The sequence below is a fragment of the Embiotoca jacksoni genome, unplaced genomic scaffold (genome assembly GCF_022577435.1).
Source record: "Embiotoca jacksoni isolate LCO1_2020_lvr unplaced genomic scaffold, fEmbJac1.0.p SCAF_38, whole genome shotgun sequence".
NCBI lineage: Eukaryota > Metazoa > Chordata > Actinopteri > Embiotocidae > Embiotoca > Embiotoca jacksoni.
Genome location: NW_027185390.1, coordinates 2,656,734 through 2,674,198, shown reverse-complemented (window position 1 = coordinate 2,674,198; position 17,465 = coordinate 2,656,734). Strand labels below are relative to the sequence as shown.

At 44.9% G+C, this 17,465-nt stretch overlaps 1 protein-coding gene across 5 annotated transcripts in view; it reads left to right on the top strand.

Annotated features, from left to right (window-relative positions):
* Positions 1-17,465, top strand: part of mgat5 (alpha-1,6-mannosylglycoprotein 6-beta-N-acetylglucosaminyltransferase) — a 78,387-nt gene that overhangs the window by 23,039 nt on the left and 37,883 nt on the right. For 4 of the 5 annotated variants that reach the window (XM_069166426.1, XM_069166427.1, XM_069166428.1 and 1 more), the window contains 2 exons: positions 12,520-12,596; positions 15,697-15,786. In XM_069166426.1, coding sequence (XP_069022527.1) covers positions 12,520-12,596; positions 15,697-15,786 — 167 coding nt within the window. Of the gene's footprint in view, positions 1-5,330; positions 5,372-12,519; positions 12,597-15,696; positions 15,787-17,465 lie in introns of all 5 variants that reach the window. The other variant, XM_069166430.1, reaches the window with a different exon arrangement.

The following is a 17,465-nucleotide window of genomic DNA, read 5'->3' as shown; positions in this document are numbered from 1 at the left end:
GCAGGAATCCTGGACTCCGCCACTAACGGGAAGAACTAGACATTTCATTTTATTATTACCCAATGCAGTTACATTTATTGCTGATTATTAAAACAAAAATTTACCTCAACTGGGCCGAGGGACTTTCTATGTAGAATTTGCATGTTCCGTACATTTCCGTACTGGCCCTGTGATGGACTTCCAGATAGGCTCCACCCACCTCTGTGACCCAGTTCAGGATAAAGCAGTGTACGGTGCATCCGGAAAGTAGTCACAGCGCTTCACTTTTTCCACATTTTGTTATATTACAGCCTTATTCCAAAATGGATTAAATTCATTTTTCCCCTCAAAATTCTACACGCAATACCCCATAATGACAACGTGAAATAATTTTTTTTAAAATTTTTGCAAATCTATGAAAAATCAAAAACGAAAAAAATCACATGTACATAAGTAGTCACAGCCTTTGCCATGACACTCAAAATTGGGCTCAGGTGCATCCTGTTTCCACTGATCATCCTTGAGATGCTTCTACAACTTGGTTGGAGTCCACCTGTGGTAAATTCAGTTGATTGGACATGATTTGGAAAGACACACACCGTCTATATAAGGTCCCACAGTTGACAGTGCATGTTAGAGCACAAACCAAGACATGAAGTCGAAAGAATTGTCTGTAGACCTCCGAGACAGGATTGTGTGGAGGCACAGATCTGGGGAAGGGTAGGATGAAAACCTTCTCCAGAGTGCTCTGGACCTCAGACTGGGGCGAAGGTTCATCTTCCAACAGGACAACGACCCGAAGCACACAGCCAAGATAACAAAGGAGTGTCTTCGGGACAACTCTGTGAATGTCTTTGAGAGGCCCAGGCAGAGCCCAGACTTGAACCCGATTGAACATCTCTGGAGAGATCTGAAAATGACTGTGCACCGACGCTCCCCATCCAACCTGATGGAGCTTGAGAGGTCCTGCAAAGAAGAACGGGAGAAACTGCCCAAGAATAGGTGCCAAGCTTATAGCATCATACTCAAAAAGACTTGAGGCTGTAATTGCTGCCAAAGGTGCTTCAACAAAGTATTGAGCAAAGGCTGTGAATACTTATGTACGTGTTATATTTTCGTTCTTTATTTTTAACAGATTTGCAAAAATTTTAAACAAACTATTTTCACTTTGTCATTATGGGATATTGTGTGTAGAATTTTGAGGAAAAAAATGAATTTAATCCATTTTGGAATAAGGCTGTAACAACAAAATGTGTAAAAAGTGAAGCGCTGTGAATACTTTCCTGATGCACTGTAGATAATGGATGGATTAAAAAAAAAAAACTGGCCTTTTAGTCATGCCTAAATGGAGTTTGATGACATCACAAGCTTTGTAGCTTTTAATGCTCGATGTTTCTGCAGTAATGATGCATGGTATGATATATAAATCACTTAAGTGTCTTTACAGGGTGAGATTGTGATTTAAACAACACCCACTCTTATTCTGCTGACTTATAATAAGCTTATGTTTAAATTTCTCATTCAGTTAAAGTGGATTCAAATCGTCTCTTTTATGTGTTTATTTATATAGTTATACATTTCAGCACTGGAACACCTGTTTGGCGCACAGTGAAATATAAGCCTGTGATCTGACTTGTTTCGATGCGGCTGTGGAGGTGTACAAATGAAGTGCATGTCGCTCCACCTCCTCCGCATACCTACCGGTCTCGGAGCCTGACGTGGACGGAGCCTCTTTAGGACTTTCTCTTTGCACACCGACAGGCACAAACAGTCTCCACACACGTGACCGTGTGTGCATACTTTCATTATCGTACGGCATCCATCGCAGCCGGCATCTTGAGCTGTGCAGGTCCCTGGAGGTGCCTCCCATGTGGAGTGCATTGCTTCCTCTTATAACCATGTTGTAAACCAACGGCAAGAAACTGTAGGCAGTTTTTCTTTTTTTCCTTTTTTTGTTTCCTGGCAGTGCGCAGAGCCCGAGAGTGCTTCCCGGGGCATTGTTGACAGGACTTGTGAGTCCATCACACTTTCGGCTCCAAGTATGTGATACGCTCCGTCTTTTGCACTTACTGCTCAAGTTGGTTCGATCGCTCCTGGAAGCAGAAGACGTTCCCCTCGAGCCCCAAAAGATGTTGGCACAGAGTTTATAATGTATACAACGTGATTAAATACATCTCAAATCTGGCCATATAGGGTTCTGTTGTTTACCACGGAGACAGGAAGGTAAACCGAGCGGCGGCAGCCTCCTTCACATCGATATGATTCACACCAGGAATAGCAGCATCATACCAGCTGTTTGCTGTTGGACGCAGAGCAGGTTCACTTCAAGGTGTTTTTGTGAAGCCGAATCGGGGATGTCATCTGAGTTCAAACCTTTACTTGACCAGGCAAAAAAAAAAAGAAATGTAAAAGTAGTACGGCTTTGTTTCGGCTCTAAATTAATTAATTAGTTAGTTTAATTTAATTTAATATTATTCTATTTTATTGTATATATTGTGCATTTTTATATTTGATATATTTTACTCCGTTGTATTATTGGTTTTCCTGTATCTACAGTGCATCAGGAAAGTATTCACAGCGCTTCACTTTTTCCACATTTTGTTATATTACAGCCTTATTCCAAAATGGATTAAATTAATTTTTTCCCTCAAAATTCTACACACAATACCCCATAATAACAATGTGAAATAAAAATTTTTGAAATTTTTGCAAATCTATGAAAAAATCAAAAACTAAAAAAATCACATGTACGTAAGTATTCAAAGACTTTGCCATTACACTAAAAATTGAGCTCAGGTTCATCCTGTTTCCACTGATCATCCTTGAGATGTTTCTACAACTTGATTGGAGTCCACCTGTGGTAAATTCAGTTGATTGGACATGATTTGGAAAGACACACAACGTCTATATAAGGTCCCACAGTTGACTGCATGACAGAGCACAAACCAAGCCATGAAGTCCAAAGAAGACCTCCGAGACAGGATTGTATCGAGGCACAGATCTGGGGAAGGGTACAGACAAATTTCTGCAGCATTGAAGGTCCCAATGAGCACAGTGGCCTCCATCATCCGTAAATGGAAGAAGTTTGGAACCACCAGGACTCTTCCTAGAGTTGGCCGCCCGGCCAAACTGAGCGATCGGGGGAGAAGGGCCTTAGTCAGGGAGGTGACCAAGAACCCGATGGTCACTCTGACAGAGCTCCAGCGTTGCTCTGTGAAGAGAGGAGAACCTTCCAGAAGGACAACCATCTCTGCAGCACTCCACCAAGCAGGCCTGTATGGTAGAGTGGCCAGATGGAAGACACTCCTCAGTAAAAGGCTCATGACAGCCCACCTGGAGTTTACCAAAAAGGCACCTGAAGGACTGTCAGACCATGAGAAACTAAATTCTCTGGTCTGGTGAAACAAAGATTGAACTCTTTGGCCTGAATGCCAAGCGTCATGTCTGGAGGAAACCAGGCACCGCTCATCACCTGGCCAACACCATCCCTATAGTGAAGCATGGTGGTGGCAGCATCATGCAGTGGGGATGTTTTTCAGCGACAGGAACTGGGAGACTAGTCAGGATGGAGGGAAAGATGAATGCAGCAATGTACAGAGACATCCTTGATGAAAACCTGCTCCAGAGTGCTCTGGACCTCAGACTGGGGCGAAGGTTTCTTCTTCCAACAGGACAACGACCCGAAGCACACAGCCAAGATAACAAAGGAGTGTCTTCGGGACAACTCTGTGAATGTCTTTGAGAGGCCCAGGCAGAGCCCAGACTTGAACCCGATTGAACATCTCTGGAGAGATCTGAAAATGACTGTGCACCGACGCTCCCCATCCAACCTGATGGAGCTTGAGAGGTCCTGCAAAGAAGAACGGGAGAAACTGCCCAAAAATAGGAGCCAAGCTTGTAGCATCATAGTCAAAAAGACTTGAGGCTGTAATTGCTGCCAAAGGTGCTTCAACAAAGTATTGAGCAAAGGCTGTGAATACTTATGTACGTGTTATATTTTCGTTCTTTATTTTTAATAGAGTTGCAAAAATTCTAAACAAACTATTTTCACTTTGTCATTATGGGGTATTGTGTGTAGAATTTTGAGGAAAAAAATGAATTTAATCCATTTTGGACTAAGGCTGTAACATAACAAAATGTGTAAAAAGTGAAGCGCTGTGAATACTTTCCTGATGCACTGTATAATGCTGCTGTAGCGAAAAAATGTCCCCTTGTGGGATTAATAAAGTAACTATCTATCTAGAGATTAGGGGTGCTTTTGGACCTGAAATTTCTGTTTTTAATGCTGAAATGTATTTTTAAAGTACCTAAATAGCAGCAGCAAACATAGTAGAGAAGAAATGGTGTTTTACTGTGCATGCACAATATAGATACGTTGAGTTGTATGGCGCCCGGTGTGTTCAGGCTACAGTTATTTTGGCGTTGCACTGGATTGAGGGTCTCATCATGCAGTGAAACCAAATATGAAAATTGGCAAATCTTGCGGCACCCTTTGTGATACTATACTGATCAATAACAATAACATAGCTAAAGTCTTATGCAGCTACAAACATCCTTACAGCAAATCCACACAGCCGGCCCTGCAGCTGCCACACACACACGCGCACACGCACACACACACACACACACACACACACACACACACACACACACACACACACACACACACGCCCTTCCCTCTTGAGGATGTGGCTGATTGAGAAGGCATGGGTGGGATGGGAGGAACATCTGGGGCTGATGGGCCATTGGCTGCGACACGTGCACCTCCATTTCTTCTCACTGACTCGGTCTTTGTCCGTCTCTCTCAGCTCATGTCCTCCCTCCATTCCTCCCTCCCTCCCTCCCTCCCTCCCTCCTTCCTTCCTGTAGCTCCGTGCAGTGTAAATTATGGAATTTCAGAAACATTGCGCAATTGAAGGGTGATTTGTGGACACGGAAAGCAAGGCTTTGTACATTGTAGTTTGAATGCACTCTTTTTTCTTGTGCGTCCTTCTCCTCTGCTGCCTGTCCTTGCTCTCTGCAGACTCCGTGGCTTTTTTTTTTTTTTCTCCTCTTTGATGCTGCACTCTTCCTCCCTCTCTGCACCCTCTTCTCCTTCCATTGTCTCCTGATTCTCCGTGCCAGTATTGTTGTTCGGCTGGATAAAGCTGCTGCCCCGGCCATGTAGGAATAGAATCAGTGCAGACTCCTTCTGCCAAATATCAACCATGTCCACCAGGCATAGTTTATTGTCATTATTGGTTCTGAATGGACTTGGAAACACTCACATGCGTACAGAATATACACACATTCTCCAGCTTTGTGTTTCAGCCACTGCAGATAATTTTTCTTTTTTTTTTTTTTGTCTTCAGGCAAGATCGAGGACGCTGACACCCGCGAATGCAAAAAAACTGTATGTACACAGTGACTGACGAGTGTGTAATCTCACACACTCGTTCATAGATGTGATAAAATCTGAGAGTGAGATCCTTTTTTTTTTTCCAACGCTGCCTCTCTAATGGCAACACTGAATATGTTCAGCTCCACTGCAGTGCCCGACTTAAACCGAAGCAGGCCGAGCGTTTTCCTTCTGCATGTTTACAGGAAATGCACATGTTCAGCAGGTGGTTGAAAGCGTTTCTTTGTTTTTAAGCCCGTCGTGAGGAAATGGAGCATTTTCTATGAAACCGTTACGTAGCCGTGCTTTGGCGACAGAACAGTCAAGAGCCCAGCCAGTCTCGCAGCCAATCCCATCAGCTTTCCACCATTTGTTCGGATCAACAGTGGAACATTAGTCATAGTTCTGCAGCTAATCGAGGCTCTCTGGCAGCCCCCGTGTCCTCGCGCTGCTGTCGGTGCAAAAAAATCTCCCCCCATCCTCCCCATGGATATTTTCGGAGAGAACAGTGGGCCGATCAGATCGCCAGGGCACAAAAGCGGGATTGATTACAGCCAGACTTTGTGCTCTTTGCAGCAGAGGAAAGGGGAGGGAAGGAGGACGCTTGACGTGGGCTGGAGATCGGGGTTACTTTGGGGAAATTTGGATAACACTTGTGTGGACCAGAGGCAGAGAGGAGCATGTGTTTTGATCAGCTCCAAACACGTGCCCCTCACACAAGGAAGCCCCTCGTGTGTGTGTGTGTGTGTGTGTGTGTGTGTGTGTGTGTGTGTGTGTGTGTGTGTGTGTGTGTGTGTGTGTGTGTGTGTGTGTGTGTGTGTTACCCAGCCGTGCGCCTTCAGGCTGGCCCCGAGAAACGGTTACGATATGCTCGATAATAAAAAGGTTTGGAGTGATATCAAACCTCACGATGTCCACCAAAGGGTGGGGCGTATTGGGGGACGGGGGGGGGGGGGGGGAGTTTAGTGTTTTACCAATGTCACGTGTCATTTTATGTCCTGTCCCTCTCAGATGTGACGTCACGCAATGCCCTGTTCACTACGCGAGCTGTTTCAACGCTCAGATTAGGAGATAAAAGTGACGAGGAAGCAACTCCGAATTAATTTAAAGTGTATTTCAAATCACCACACTAACAGGCGAATTAATGCCAATTAGAGCTGCATATTAATCAGGCAAAGTGGATATTTTTTTTTTTTTTTTTTTTTAAATGTTACACTCGTAGACCATTAACACGGCTTATGATAACATGAATTGACTGCGATGTGTCAGTGAGACGATAACAGTAAAGAAAACACCTTTTAACAGATACGAACTATAAAATCTACTGACTGTTAATTGTTGCAGAGTAGCACAGCTTTTAGCCTAAAAACAGGGGAACAAATTTAAATTACACACATTGATGCACTTATTTATAGCCTTAGCCATGCTGTCACATTCAGTTTGTATATCTTTGGCAGATTGTGATCTTTCGTTGCCGTGGTGACCTCATTTCCCCCGCGGGGTACCACTCTTTCATCTCACGGCATATGAAAGCATTCCACTCACGATTTCCATTGATGTTGCATTTGATTGGCATCTAGTTTAAAAAAATTTTGTATTTTTTTAAATCGTCTCCTCTCGTTCCCGAGCGCAGCTTGTTTCAGGAGTAACTTGATAATCAGATGGATGACAGCGGGCGATGCGGGATCGCAGCAACCTGACGCAGCAGATGGTTTGGTACTCAGAAGCCTCTGAGAAGTCGGTCCCTGGAAGGTGTTAGTTAAAGGCCGGGCCGTTTAAAGCAAAAAGAAGAAGATAACTGCTGTATCCAACAATGAAACCTGTAAGCTTTCAGCTGTTGCTGTAATAGCACAGATTGTTTCGGGCCCCCTCAGACCACCCAGTGGAGGACACTGTCTTCCAGTTCATGTTTACTTATTGTTTATTCATGGTTAATTTGTTGTGTTTAGTATGTTTGTGCGTTAATGTGTTTCTGTAATCTCATTGGGTTTTTATCCGACTGCATTCGTAGTCTCATTACCTGGCTACTCATTCATATACAGACGCGGCAAAGAGAGCCAAACTAAGTTGAACTCTGTGTTTGACGCTCCCTCGTCGCCGTCCCTGATCCTTTCACCCGCACAGCTGTCGGTGCTCTGCAGCTCCGGCGTTCAATCAGCTGGCCTGCCTCCTGCCTAATTGATGAGCTGACATGTACACACACACACACACACACACACATACATTCACACACACACACACACACACACACACGCACACACTGATACCTCTACTTCAAACCTCAGTGTTTCTCAGGCAGTGGATCAGACGACGCAGAGAAAGCTGCACTTTTCACCCTGCAATTTTTTTATTTATATTTTTCAAGCTGTCACCTCGGCAGAATCACCGTGGTGACACTTTATTCATCTTTTAGTCTAAATCGCGTCTGTCTGTCTGTTAGGAAAATCGTACCGTTGAGAAGCACGCAAGTCCCTCAGCCTGTTTTTCTCGTATGCCAGCACACTTTTACTCGAGCTCCACTGACCAAATTGTGTCATTGACGCTGGTCCTTGGCAGATTTTCTTGTTACTTGAGGGAAAGTTTTTTTTTTTTATAGTTTTGAGGGCCTGAGAATAACGTCAACGAGAGCGGGTGAGATTAGGAGGGAGGAGGGGGGAGAAAGAGAGAATAACATAAACCAGATGTAACATAAACCAGATGTCCTCAATCTAATTCTGGAGTTGTCAAATGTCAGATTACCTCATGGACTTGGACACACACAAGGACGGAGAGAGAGAGAAAAATAACCCACCGTATGTGTGTAAAAATCACATATTGTTCAGAGATTATGTTATTTAAGGGCTATCAGATGGCCAACGCTGTGTGCTGGGAGCCGGCTCATGGTGACCTCAGTGCGGCTAGCGGCTCTTGGACATCTTACGCAAGCTTGAATGATCTCATCTGTTTTCTGCCTCTGGTTCCCTCAACATTTAATATCACTTCTTACTGTGTTTTGTACCTCATTAATTTTTCCTTTTATATGCTTTTTTTTTGTTTTGTCCGTTACAAATAAGCCTCGTTTTTTTGTTTGTTTGTTTGTTTGTTTTTCTCTGCCTTTTTGTTCCTATGCTCACCAAACTGAGGTGTGGCTCCCCGCTTGGCTTTTCACACCTGCCATGAACCTCCATTCACTGTCACGCTTCCCGTCGGATAGAAAATGTGCAGCTGCCTCGCCGGGTTTGGCGTTTGCTTGTGAATTTCCCCGGTCAGTAAAGGCTCCACTGTTAGTCGAACCGCGTCCTCCTCAGCGTTAACGTGCAGCAGATTGGTTGGGAATAAAAAAATTTTTTTTTAAAAAAGCCGCTTCGCCGCCGCACGGGTCGTTTTGTGTGAGCTGAACTCGCTCGGTGTGGCGGAGGTGAATAATGAGGAAATAGCTCCCTCTGAAACGGCACCACCTCTCCTGTGTTTGATTATGAAAGGAGCTATATTTAGCTCCTCCTCGGCAGCAGCTTCTTCTGCTTGATTAAAGCAGGGAGAAGATTTTAAGTCTGGTTCATTCAGGCATGTCTAAGTTGCCTCCCTAAGTTGTGGAACCGCATTTGTAGTGATGACTTTTTAAAAAAAAAAAAATTGTGCCTTTTATTTGTTTACATTTTGTCCAATGGGCACCATTAAAAGTAAAAGTTCTTTGAGTGTAAAGTGTTTCATGTCTGTGAGTAATGATTTGACTTCAATAAGCGGTGTGTGTTTTGACAGTGAAGGATCCTCTCACTGCCTCCAACACCAACTGCCACAAAGTACCATAAAATTTTAATATAGGAACTTAAAAGGCTTTAAGTTTCCTCTGCTCCGACACACAAAAAAAGGCAAAACTACCTCCCACTGTTCTTAGAACGGTGAAATAAAACGCCTCGCGTTGACACGTACACCACATTGAATCCGGTTCAGATGTAGGCGTTGCCTCCACTGTTCCTCACATATATATATATATATATATATATATATAAAAAAAAAGAAGCTTTAATCCTCCTGTTTGTTGCTTAACTCCTGCTGCCCTTAGAAACAAGACAAGGCTCTTATTGTGTCCATCTTGTGACTCACTGACCTCCCGTCGCTTCCCTCCCTAAACCCACGTTGCTCCCCAGGAATAACAACAACAACAAAACGTTTATGTTACGTTTAAAAATTGGAGTCATTATTTTGCCCATTAAAGCTGCGTGCAGAGAGCTGTTAGCCAGACTACTTTCCCAGTTCTCTGGACGTGGTGATGGGGTCCTCCCAGGAACCAGGAGAACTCATTTTTACCGTGGACGGTCACGGAAACTAAAAAGTCCAATGAGCTTGTCATCTGTTTGTTTGATGAAAAATCAAAGTTAGCGGGCGCACTTCCAGCTTCCAGTCCTGCAAATGGGAACAACCAGACTTTGACTACATTTTCCACTGTACAGACACTGTAACACGTAGCATGGATCAGCGTGTGAGCCGGGATCATCTTAGAGGGGGTCCATGGAAAGGGAAAACTGAGCACCTGTTGAATGCAACCGTGAGCAAGTATGAGAACGAATACAATTAAACGCTCATACGCGAGGAAGGTTTTGGGATGAAGCGTGGAACGATCCAAAACAAACACCCGTCGCTTGAAATCGGACTATAATATCTAAACATGAGAAGTCTGCTGGCGGCAGCGTCGCACCAAACCTGATCCAACCACACTCAGACTCAGGCTCTCCTACTTTCCTCCACAACGACAGAAGCCGCGGATGGAAACTCGTGTTCTGTCTGGGTTTGGAGTCGCTCCTCTCCCCGCGGCGTGTCATCGCCTCGCTTTTATCTCTCGGTGCGAACGGAGGAGCGTAACGAGCCCGGAGCGTGTCACCGCGAGAAAGAAGGGAGAGAGGAAAAGGTTTTCCAGTCGACTGTCTTGTTTATTGCAGCAGCTCAAATCAACAACCAACACAGAGGTGGGAGCCTGTTGTCCGCCTCCTCCTCCTCCTCCTCCTCCTCCACCCGCGTCAGCACAAGCCGGATCCATCTTTTGATTAGCTTCGTACAAACACGAGCAGCCTCCTCCTTAAATGCCACCTGCAAACTCATTACGACGGCCTGGTGTTTACCTCCAAGCTTTGATCTTCGCCTGCTGTCATGCATTATTTATATTCTGCCAGGAAAGGTCAGCCGTGAGAGCGTTGACGTGTCTGAATGGTGAAATCAAAGAAGATGATTATATGAAAGGAAAGCTGGCGCGCAGGTCGACGCATGTTAATCCCACTGTGATACCGGCTTCCAGGGATATTGCAAGTCACTGCAATATATATATATATATATATATATATATATATATATATATAAAAACAAGCAGGTCAGAAGAAAAGGGTTTTTAAATTGCATTTTGACCTGTTTTTTTTGCACGTTATCGTGGATTGAGCTGCTGCAGCTCCCGGCTCGTTGTGGTTTCCGTTGTCACGGAGCCTCGGGGTTGATCCCGCTGGCCGACAGTCATCCCTGACCGCAGAGTAATGGACAGTCTCCATCTGTCAATCCAAAGACTTGCGAACATCCAATGATTCAGCCGGCCTGAAGGGCTGAGATTGAACCACAGACTGTCTGACAGCAATGATTGTGTTCGTTTATTTCCCGTCACACTGTGCGAGATGGGTCTAAATATATATACCGGCCTGTGCAGGATCGGTACCAGACTTCCTGTAGTTTTTGAGTTATTTCAGTCTGGACCAAGATCAAAATCTTAATTCTGTACAGCCTGTAATTCTGTGGGTTTTTTTTTTTTTTTCTTCGTAGTATTTCGTAGTAATAAAACAGCTTCACCTTTTCCAAACACACTCTTCACATTTCCGTCGGTCTCCGTGTCATTTCACAAGAGGGAACGCACGAGGAAGTGACTACTTTCGTGAGCTGTCGAGCATAATGCCATCATTTCCGTTTTACAAAAACAACATAAGAATGTCATGAGATTTATCTGCCTTCCTATTCGTGTGTGTGTGTTGAGTTGGATGGAAAATAGACACCATCCACCAGCCAAATATCTCGATATCTTGGCATCTGGACGGGGGGGGGGGAATCTTCCACTACAAGCTACTTTGGCAGCCAGCCACTCTTTTTTTTTTTTTTTTCCATAGAAAGCTAGTGAGCTGAGATAATACAGAAACGATCAGGTGGAATTTGGATGATTTTCCTCAGACGTCTCTCTTCAGTCTTCCAAAACACGGTGATAACTAATTCACTAATGTGATGAAATATGTGATAAATTAGCCGCGCTCCATTACCGTTCGCGTTTCAGGGAGGGGAGCGAAAAAAAACTGGATTTCTGCAAGAGATGCAAGTTCGAAAAATTAATGAAATGACCAAGTGAAGTAAAGCAAACACTCGCGTCTCTCAGGTCAGTCAACAGTCTGGAGTTTTTCCCGTCGTGACTGGACCGTCTTGTTTTCTGCACAATAGTTCTGACGCGGCTTCAGAATCGGTTGGGTATCGGTGAGGTAAAACGCTGATGGTGGTGTTTACGCACGCGCCGTTGCCCGTGAAGTCCTCGTACGTAGCTAGGAAATTCCTTTCCAGCACATTACTCCGCAACTGAAAATGACTCCCACCGAACACGGGTCCGCCGCGTCGCACGGCTTCACGTCCCACCGGGAGTGTTTCCGAAAGTGTTTCGTCGCCTGCCTCCCCATTTGCTCACGCTTCTTTGATTTTGTGTATTTCCAGCACGTAAACGCTGTTAAATGCTTTCTTTTATTTATTTCCTCCACAGTCCCGTCAAAAACAGGGTTTCATTCTCTGTATCGTGATTAAAAGGGACAAAAGAGTTGTGGTTGGAGCCGACGTGTGACACAGCTGCTGTAGCTGCAGCTCGTTCCTTTTTAATCAACGGAGAAGAGATTCAGGGACACACTTGAAGAGAGCTGCGAGCAGCTGAGCTACATGTTTGTCTTGTCACACGAGTGACGGCCTCCGGTTGACTCACAAAGGTGCCTGGCTAAAAACTGTGTGCTATAATACTACAAACACACAAACCCGAAGGCCTGAAATGTTCACGTTCGTACGGACGTGGTCTCCGGGGGAAGAATGATCCGTCCTGTTAGAGGTACAGACGGATAAAGAAGCTTGCAGCCGACTGACTCAACCTCATTGATTTTCTCCGCCTCTCTATCTCCCTCTTCGTCCAGACCTCCTAAACGGAGCCCAGGAGAAGTGCGAGCTGCCGCCTCTGGATGGTTTTCCTCACTGCGAGGGCAAGATCAAGGTGAATCTCTCACACACACACACACACACACACACACACACACACACACACACACACACACACACACACACACACACAGAGAGAGAGCGAGAGACAAACCACTCCATCTCCTTCTCTGTGCCTGTCTTTCCCACCGTTTTATTCCTGAGGGATAGTTTGTTTGAAATCCGGAAAACAAGGACGAGGTTGGTGGCCCGAGCAGGGAAAAGAGCCCCGCCTGCAGAAAATGAAACCCAGACAGAAAATCAAAAGAGGAAAAAAAAAAAAAAACAAGGACACCACCACCACACTCGCGCTCGCTTTGACTGACAAATGAGCTGGTGGGTAGTGCAAGTGAAAACATAGCAAATGTTAATTACCAATGTAATGTGTGAGCGGCAGGGGGTCGAGCTTCGACACAGAACCATGTTGTGTTGATGTGATACGTGGGAGTTTAGTACGTTTATGAATGTCCAAAGCAGAAGTCTGGGCGCACCTCTAAAACTATGAAACAAGTAAATTACACACCGGTCGTGACCATATTGGTGAAGTTAAGATGTTTGGACTGTACATAAATAATATGAATAAATGTTACTATAGCATGATATATTTTTGTGCAAGGTTAGAGTTATTTTCATCAATTATTTAAAGGTGCCATGTGGGGTTTCCCTGTAAACAACTTAGTTCACGGTCTTTGCTCCCATGTTTAATGCCTCTTCCTTCCTCGCTAATGATTGCAAGAATTCCGAAGCCCGCGCTGTTCGCGTGCCCGTTGGCTCGCTCGCAGTCTTCTTCTCGCTCTCTTGGTCATCACGAGCATCGAGAAGCCACGAGCACCTCTGTGTTTACGTTCATGAAGCCGTACTCCATGAGCCGCTGAGTTGAGTTCAGAAGTGGAAAGTGTATTCGTTCATGCTCGCAAAAACGCGCTTTGTAACACCACCGGAAGTCACGCGCATCGACAAGGCAGCTTTAATTCCTCTCCTCTTTTGTCTTTCTCTTATAGAAACATCTTTTTGGTTGTATTCTGATCCAATTATGTGATGGATAATCAGAAAACTTGATTGCAGCTGCACCTGGCAGCCGACTACCACACACGTGTTTATTACCCTTTACCTCTAATAGTCCCATCCAAGCCTGCAGTTCCACGTGCAGGCTGGAAAACCACGTCAGGCAGGTTTTAATTGGGATAATGGGGCGTCAGCGAGCCGGCACACAAACACAAACACAGGTGCGCGCTCACAAATAGCGCACGTCGCGCACTCGGATGTGTGCACAATGTCTGTCCGGTGTCTGAGATTTTCCGTGTGCACCGGAGTCCCTGGAGCTGATAGGGCCCTATCACACACACCATCTGCCCAGCCGGTCTCAATCCTCCACCAATATTGTCGGCATTTCCAACTGGGCACGATGCGATGCCAAAACCTGCTCTGCCCATGCACACAAACACACGCACGCAAATACTGCCTGTTTTTCGCTCTCAGAAAAGCACAAAAAAATTGCGCAAATTGGTTCCACGGCAGTTTTACTATCGGCACTCAGTTTGGAGCGTCTGACAAATCCATCTTCCCAGTTTATGGACCTCTTCTGATTGTCGTTTAAAGAGAATAATACAATCTTTCCATGGCTTCGCCATCCAGAGAGTCTCATCCAAAGCCCATCTGCCAGCTCTCTCCCCTCCATGAAGCAGCTCTGAATAGGCGATTTTATGTTTCCCTCGTGTGCTGCTCCCTGAGGTTACTGTAAGACAGCATGCGTGATGTTCCCGAGCCTTTGAACGAAGCGGGATAGCTGTCAGTCCTCATCTTCGCTCAACGGCCCCTCCGCTTCCACTTTAATGACAGCTACACACGAATCTGCCCGCTTCTCCTGGAGCGGGGGCCTCGTTACCCGTTTGTGAGGAGCTCGCTGAATGTATGAACGTGAACATGTTTACGATACATAGAAACTCAACACTCTCGCACCGAGCTGGAAACAAACCAGTGTACATAAATAAGGTAAATAACATAAATATAATATTTTTGGATGGACTGCAACAGCAGGGCGCTGCTGTGAAGTGGGTGTCAAAATTCTGCTTTTCAAATTAAAAGCGTACACATGTATAATTTAAGCTGCTGTCATACAAAATGTGTGTGTTTTAGTATCAATTTGTAATAGTTCGAATAAAAGAATTCAGCTGCTTGGAGCCCGGTGGAGCTCAGCTGTGTGAATACATGTTAGTAAACTCGGACGCTTTCATTTGGTCAAAGTAGCCCTCAGAAAAACAAAATAAAAAAGGCTGGAGACGCCTGTCCCGGAGGGACTCAAAACTACTGCTGAATCATCACGGCAACGGTTGCTAAGAAAGCTACTCATCTGCATCAAGAAGTTCAACACCTGCATGCTCGTACAAGAGCGCACCCGTCCCCACCATAACTAACCTCGGAAGATAATACATTTGCTTTCCCAGGCTGTTAAAGGGACAGTTCAGTCTTTTTTTTTTCTTTTTTTTTTTAACGGGTTGTCCATCCTGCAGTAGACGGCGGTCGGCACATCCCCCGTTTTAAAAAGCAGGCAGCTCTACTGGCACGGCCCCGAGGCGATGTACTGCTGTGGACATATTTCAGCCACATAAATTTTTTTTTTTTTTTTTTTTTTTTTTTTTAAAAAGCCCACCTCCAAAAAAAAAAATCAAATAGCAGCTCAAGTTTATTTTGAATATTTTCACCGCTTTTTCGGACTCTCAGACATCTTTGAACTGAACAGATTGTATTGCTTTCTTCAAAGCTGCCGGACTCCTTTGACCAAAACAGTGATTTCTTTACCCCGCCTCGGGTAACCCGCCTCGGTTAGTTAGTTTTGTTACCGTGTGACTTTTGTGTTTGAAATGTTTACTTCGGATCCAAACTGACACGAGCGTCACAACCTGCCCGCTCGCCACAGTCGCTGGTAAATTACCACTTTGGCTTGACTTCTTCTGCGCTCATCAGAACGAGAACGACAGCTGCCGGTGTGACTGTCAGACAAAACGCTTCGGACTGCCGTCAAAGTTAAACGGTTAAACTCCTACACGGTTTGGTTCGTACGTGCGCTTCACATTTTAATCTCCCCTTCTCCTCCTCGTCCTCCTCCTCTTCCTCAGTGGATGAAGGAGATGTGGCGCTCAGACTCCTGCTATTCCAACTACGGCGTGGATGGATCCACCTGCTCGTACTTCATCTACCTCAGCGAGGTGAGTCCTGAGTGTGCGTCTATTCTAAATGTGTATTTGAAGACTTTGTCTGATCGCAGCATCGAAAAGCTCTTCTGGAAGAAAATCAACATGCAATACATTCAAGTGTGGCGCACCAACACTTCTGTGCGGTGGATTTGATTATGACGTTTTTTTAGATGGTGCCTAATTGATGTAGCTACATTAAAATGTGGACTTTCAAAGGGTTCAATTACGCATGAGAGGAATGGAAAAAAAGATGTTTCCATTTCAATTGTCGTGCAAAATTTAACCGGAAAGCCACAATAATGCTTTTTTTGGGAAAATTACAATAAAAAAGAGGACGCCACCAGATGGGCTCCGAGGAAACCCAAAACCAGAATGAACACATTTCATCATTATTTTTTTTTTTGACCTTCGTCGAACATGAAATATAAGTAAGGTACGATGGATCCTCGGTGGCCAGAGCGTAACCTGAGAGTGATCGCATAAGAATGAAGTGCTAAAAATAAGAGCAAAGGAGCGAGGTAAAGGGGATTTCATTTTTCATGAGAGCAAATTAGAGTGTGTTCGAAGAGGCCGGTTTGGGAGAAAGGAGGAGATGATTCAGTGGGAAAGGGGGGGGGGGGGGGGGGGGGGGGGGGAAGAAGAAGAAGAAGAAGAAGGATGGTGGTGGGGTGTGAGGCGCTATCTTCAAGGGATGAGGGTTTTTTTTTAGCCCAGAAGAGAAGAGAGGACGTGGAATGACTTTGTTTGCTTCAGTCTCTCAGACTAACACGGAGGAATCATTCATTATTGACGAGCACGAACATATAGAAGCTCGCGTTCCTCTTTTAGACCTTCACTTTTGGGGGATTTTTCTTGACCAAATGTCCAGATATTTATTTCTAGCGAGGACATTAATCATGTTGTTCATTCTTTTTAAAGCCTGGTTAAAAAAAAAAACAAAACGTGTACGACTTGTCTTTGAGATTCAGACTCTCTGGATGAAAGTTTAATCCGATAATGATTTGCTTTGACTCATTTCCCACCACCTCCTGAATATGAAAGTAATGAAACTGCTTCACCCCCTTTTAAACTCTCATGTTCTCAGATCCGGCAAACCAGCTCGCTGTGATTTATCATTTCAAAGGCCTCTCTATAATTATAGCGATTGATTAGTATTCTGCTTGATTCTGATGCCCTTCTGACTGGAAACATGTCCGTCCCGAGTCGTTTCATCGACTGCGACTGAGAGTGCAGATTTATTTCCACTGCAGAGCTCGTCCCTGTTTGTTAGTTGAAAACTTGAGAATATTTTCAGAGGGAAAAGTACGATTTCAGTCATGGCTCCGGGTCGGGAAAGGTCACTCACCTGTTATGAATATTGTATACGAGCTGAAAGCTTCGCGGTAAACTAGGAAAAGGGGAGCGCCGAGAGCCTGGCCGCGTCTGTTTGGAAAATAGAAGCGAGGCGGACAACGGTAAAATCCATTAGAGTGAGAGAAGCTTCAGGAAGCAGGAAACAAACAGAAAAAAAAAAAAAATCCCAAAACACATGTGTCTCCACTCTCTCGCTGTCGATCCCGCTAATCTAACAGCCGCCGTGGGATGTAGCCATGGCGATAGGCACGTATTTTCCAATCTCCAAACAGCTGCGACGGGCCCGGAAAGCGCAAATACTCAAAACACACACGCACACACCCTTCGCCATGTATAAT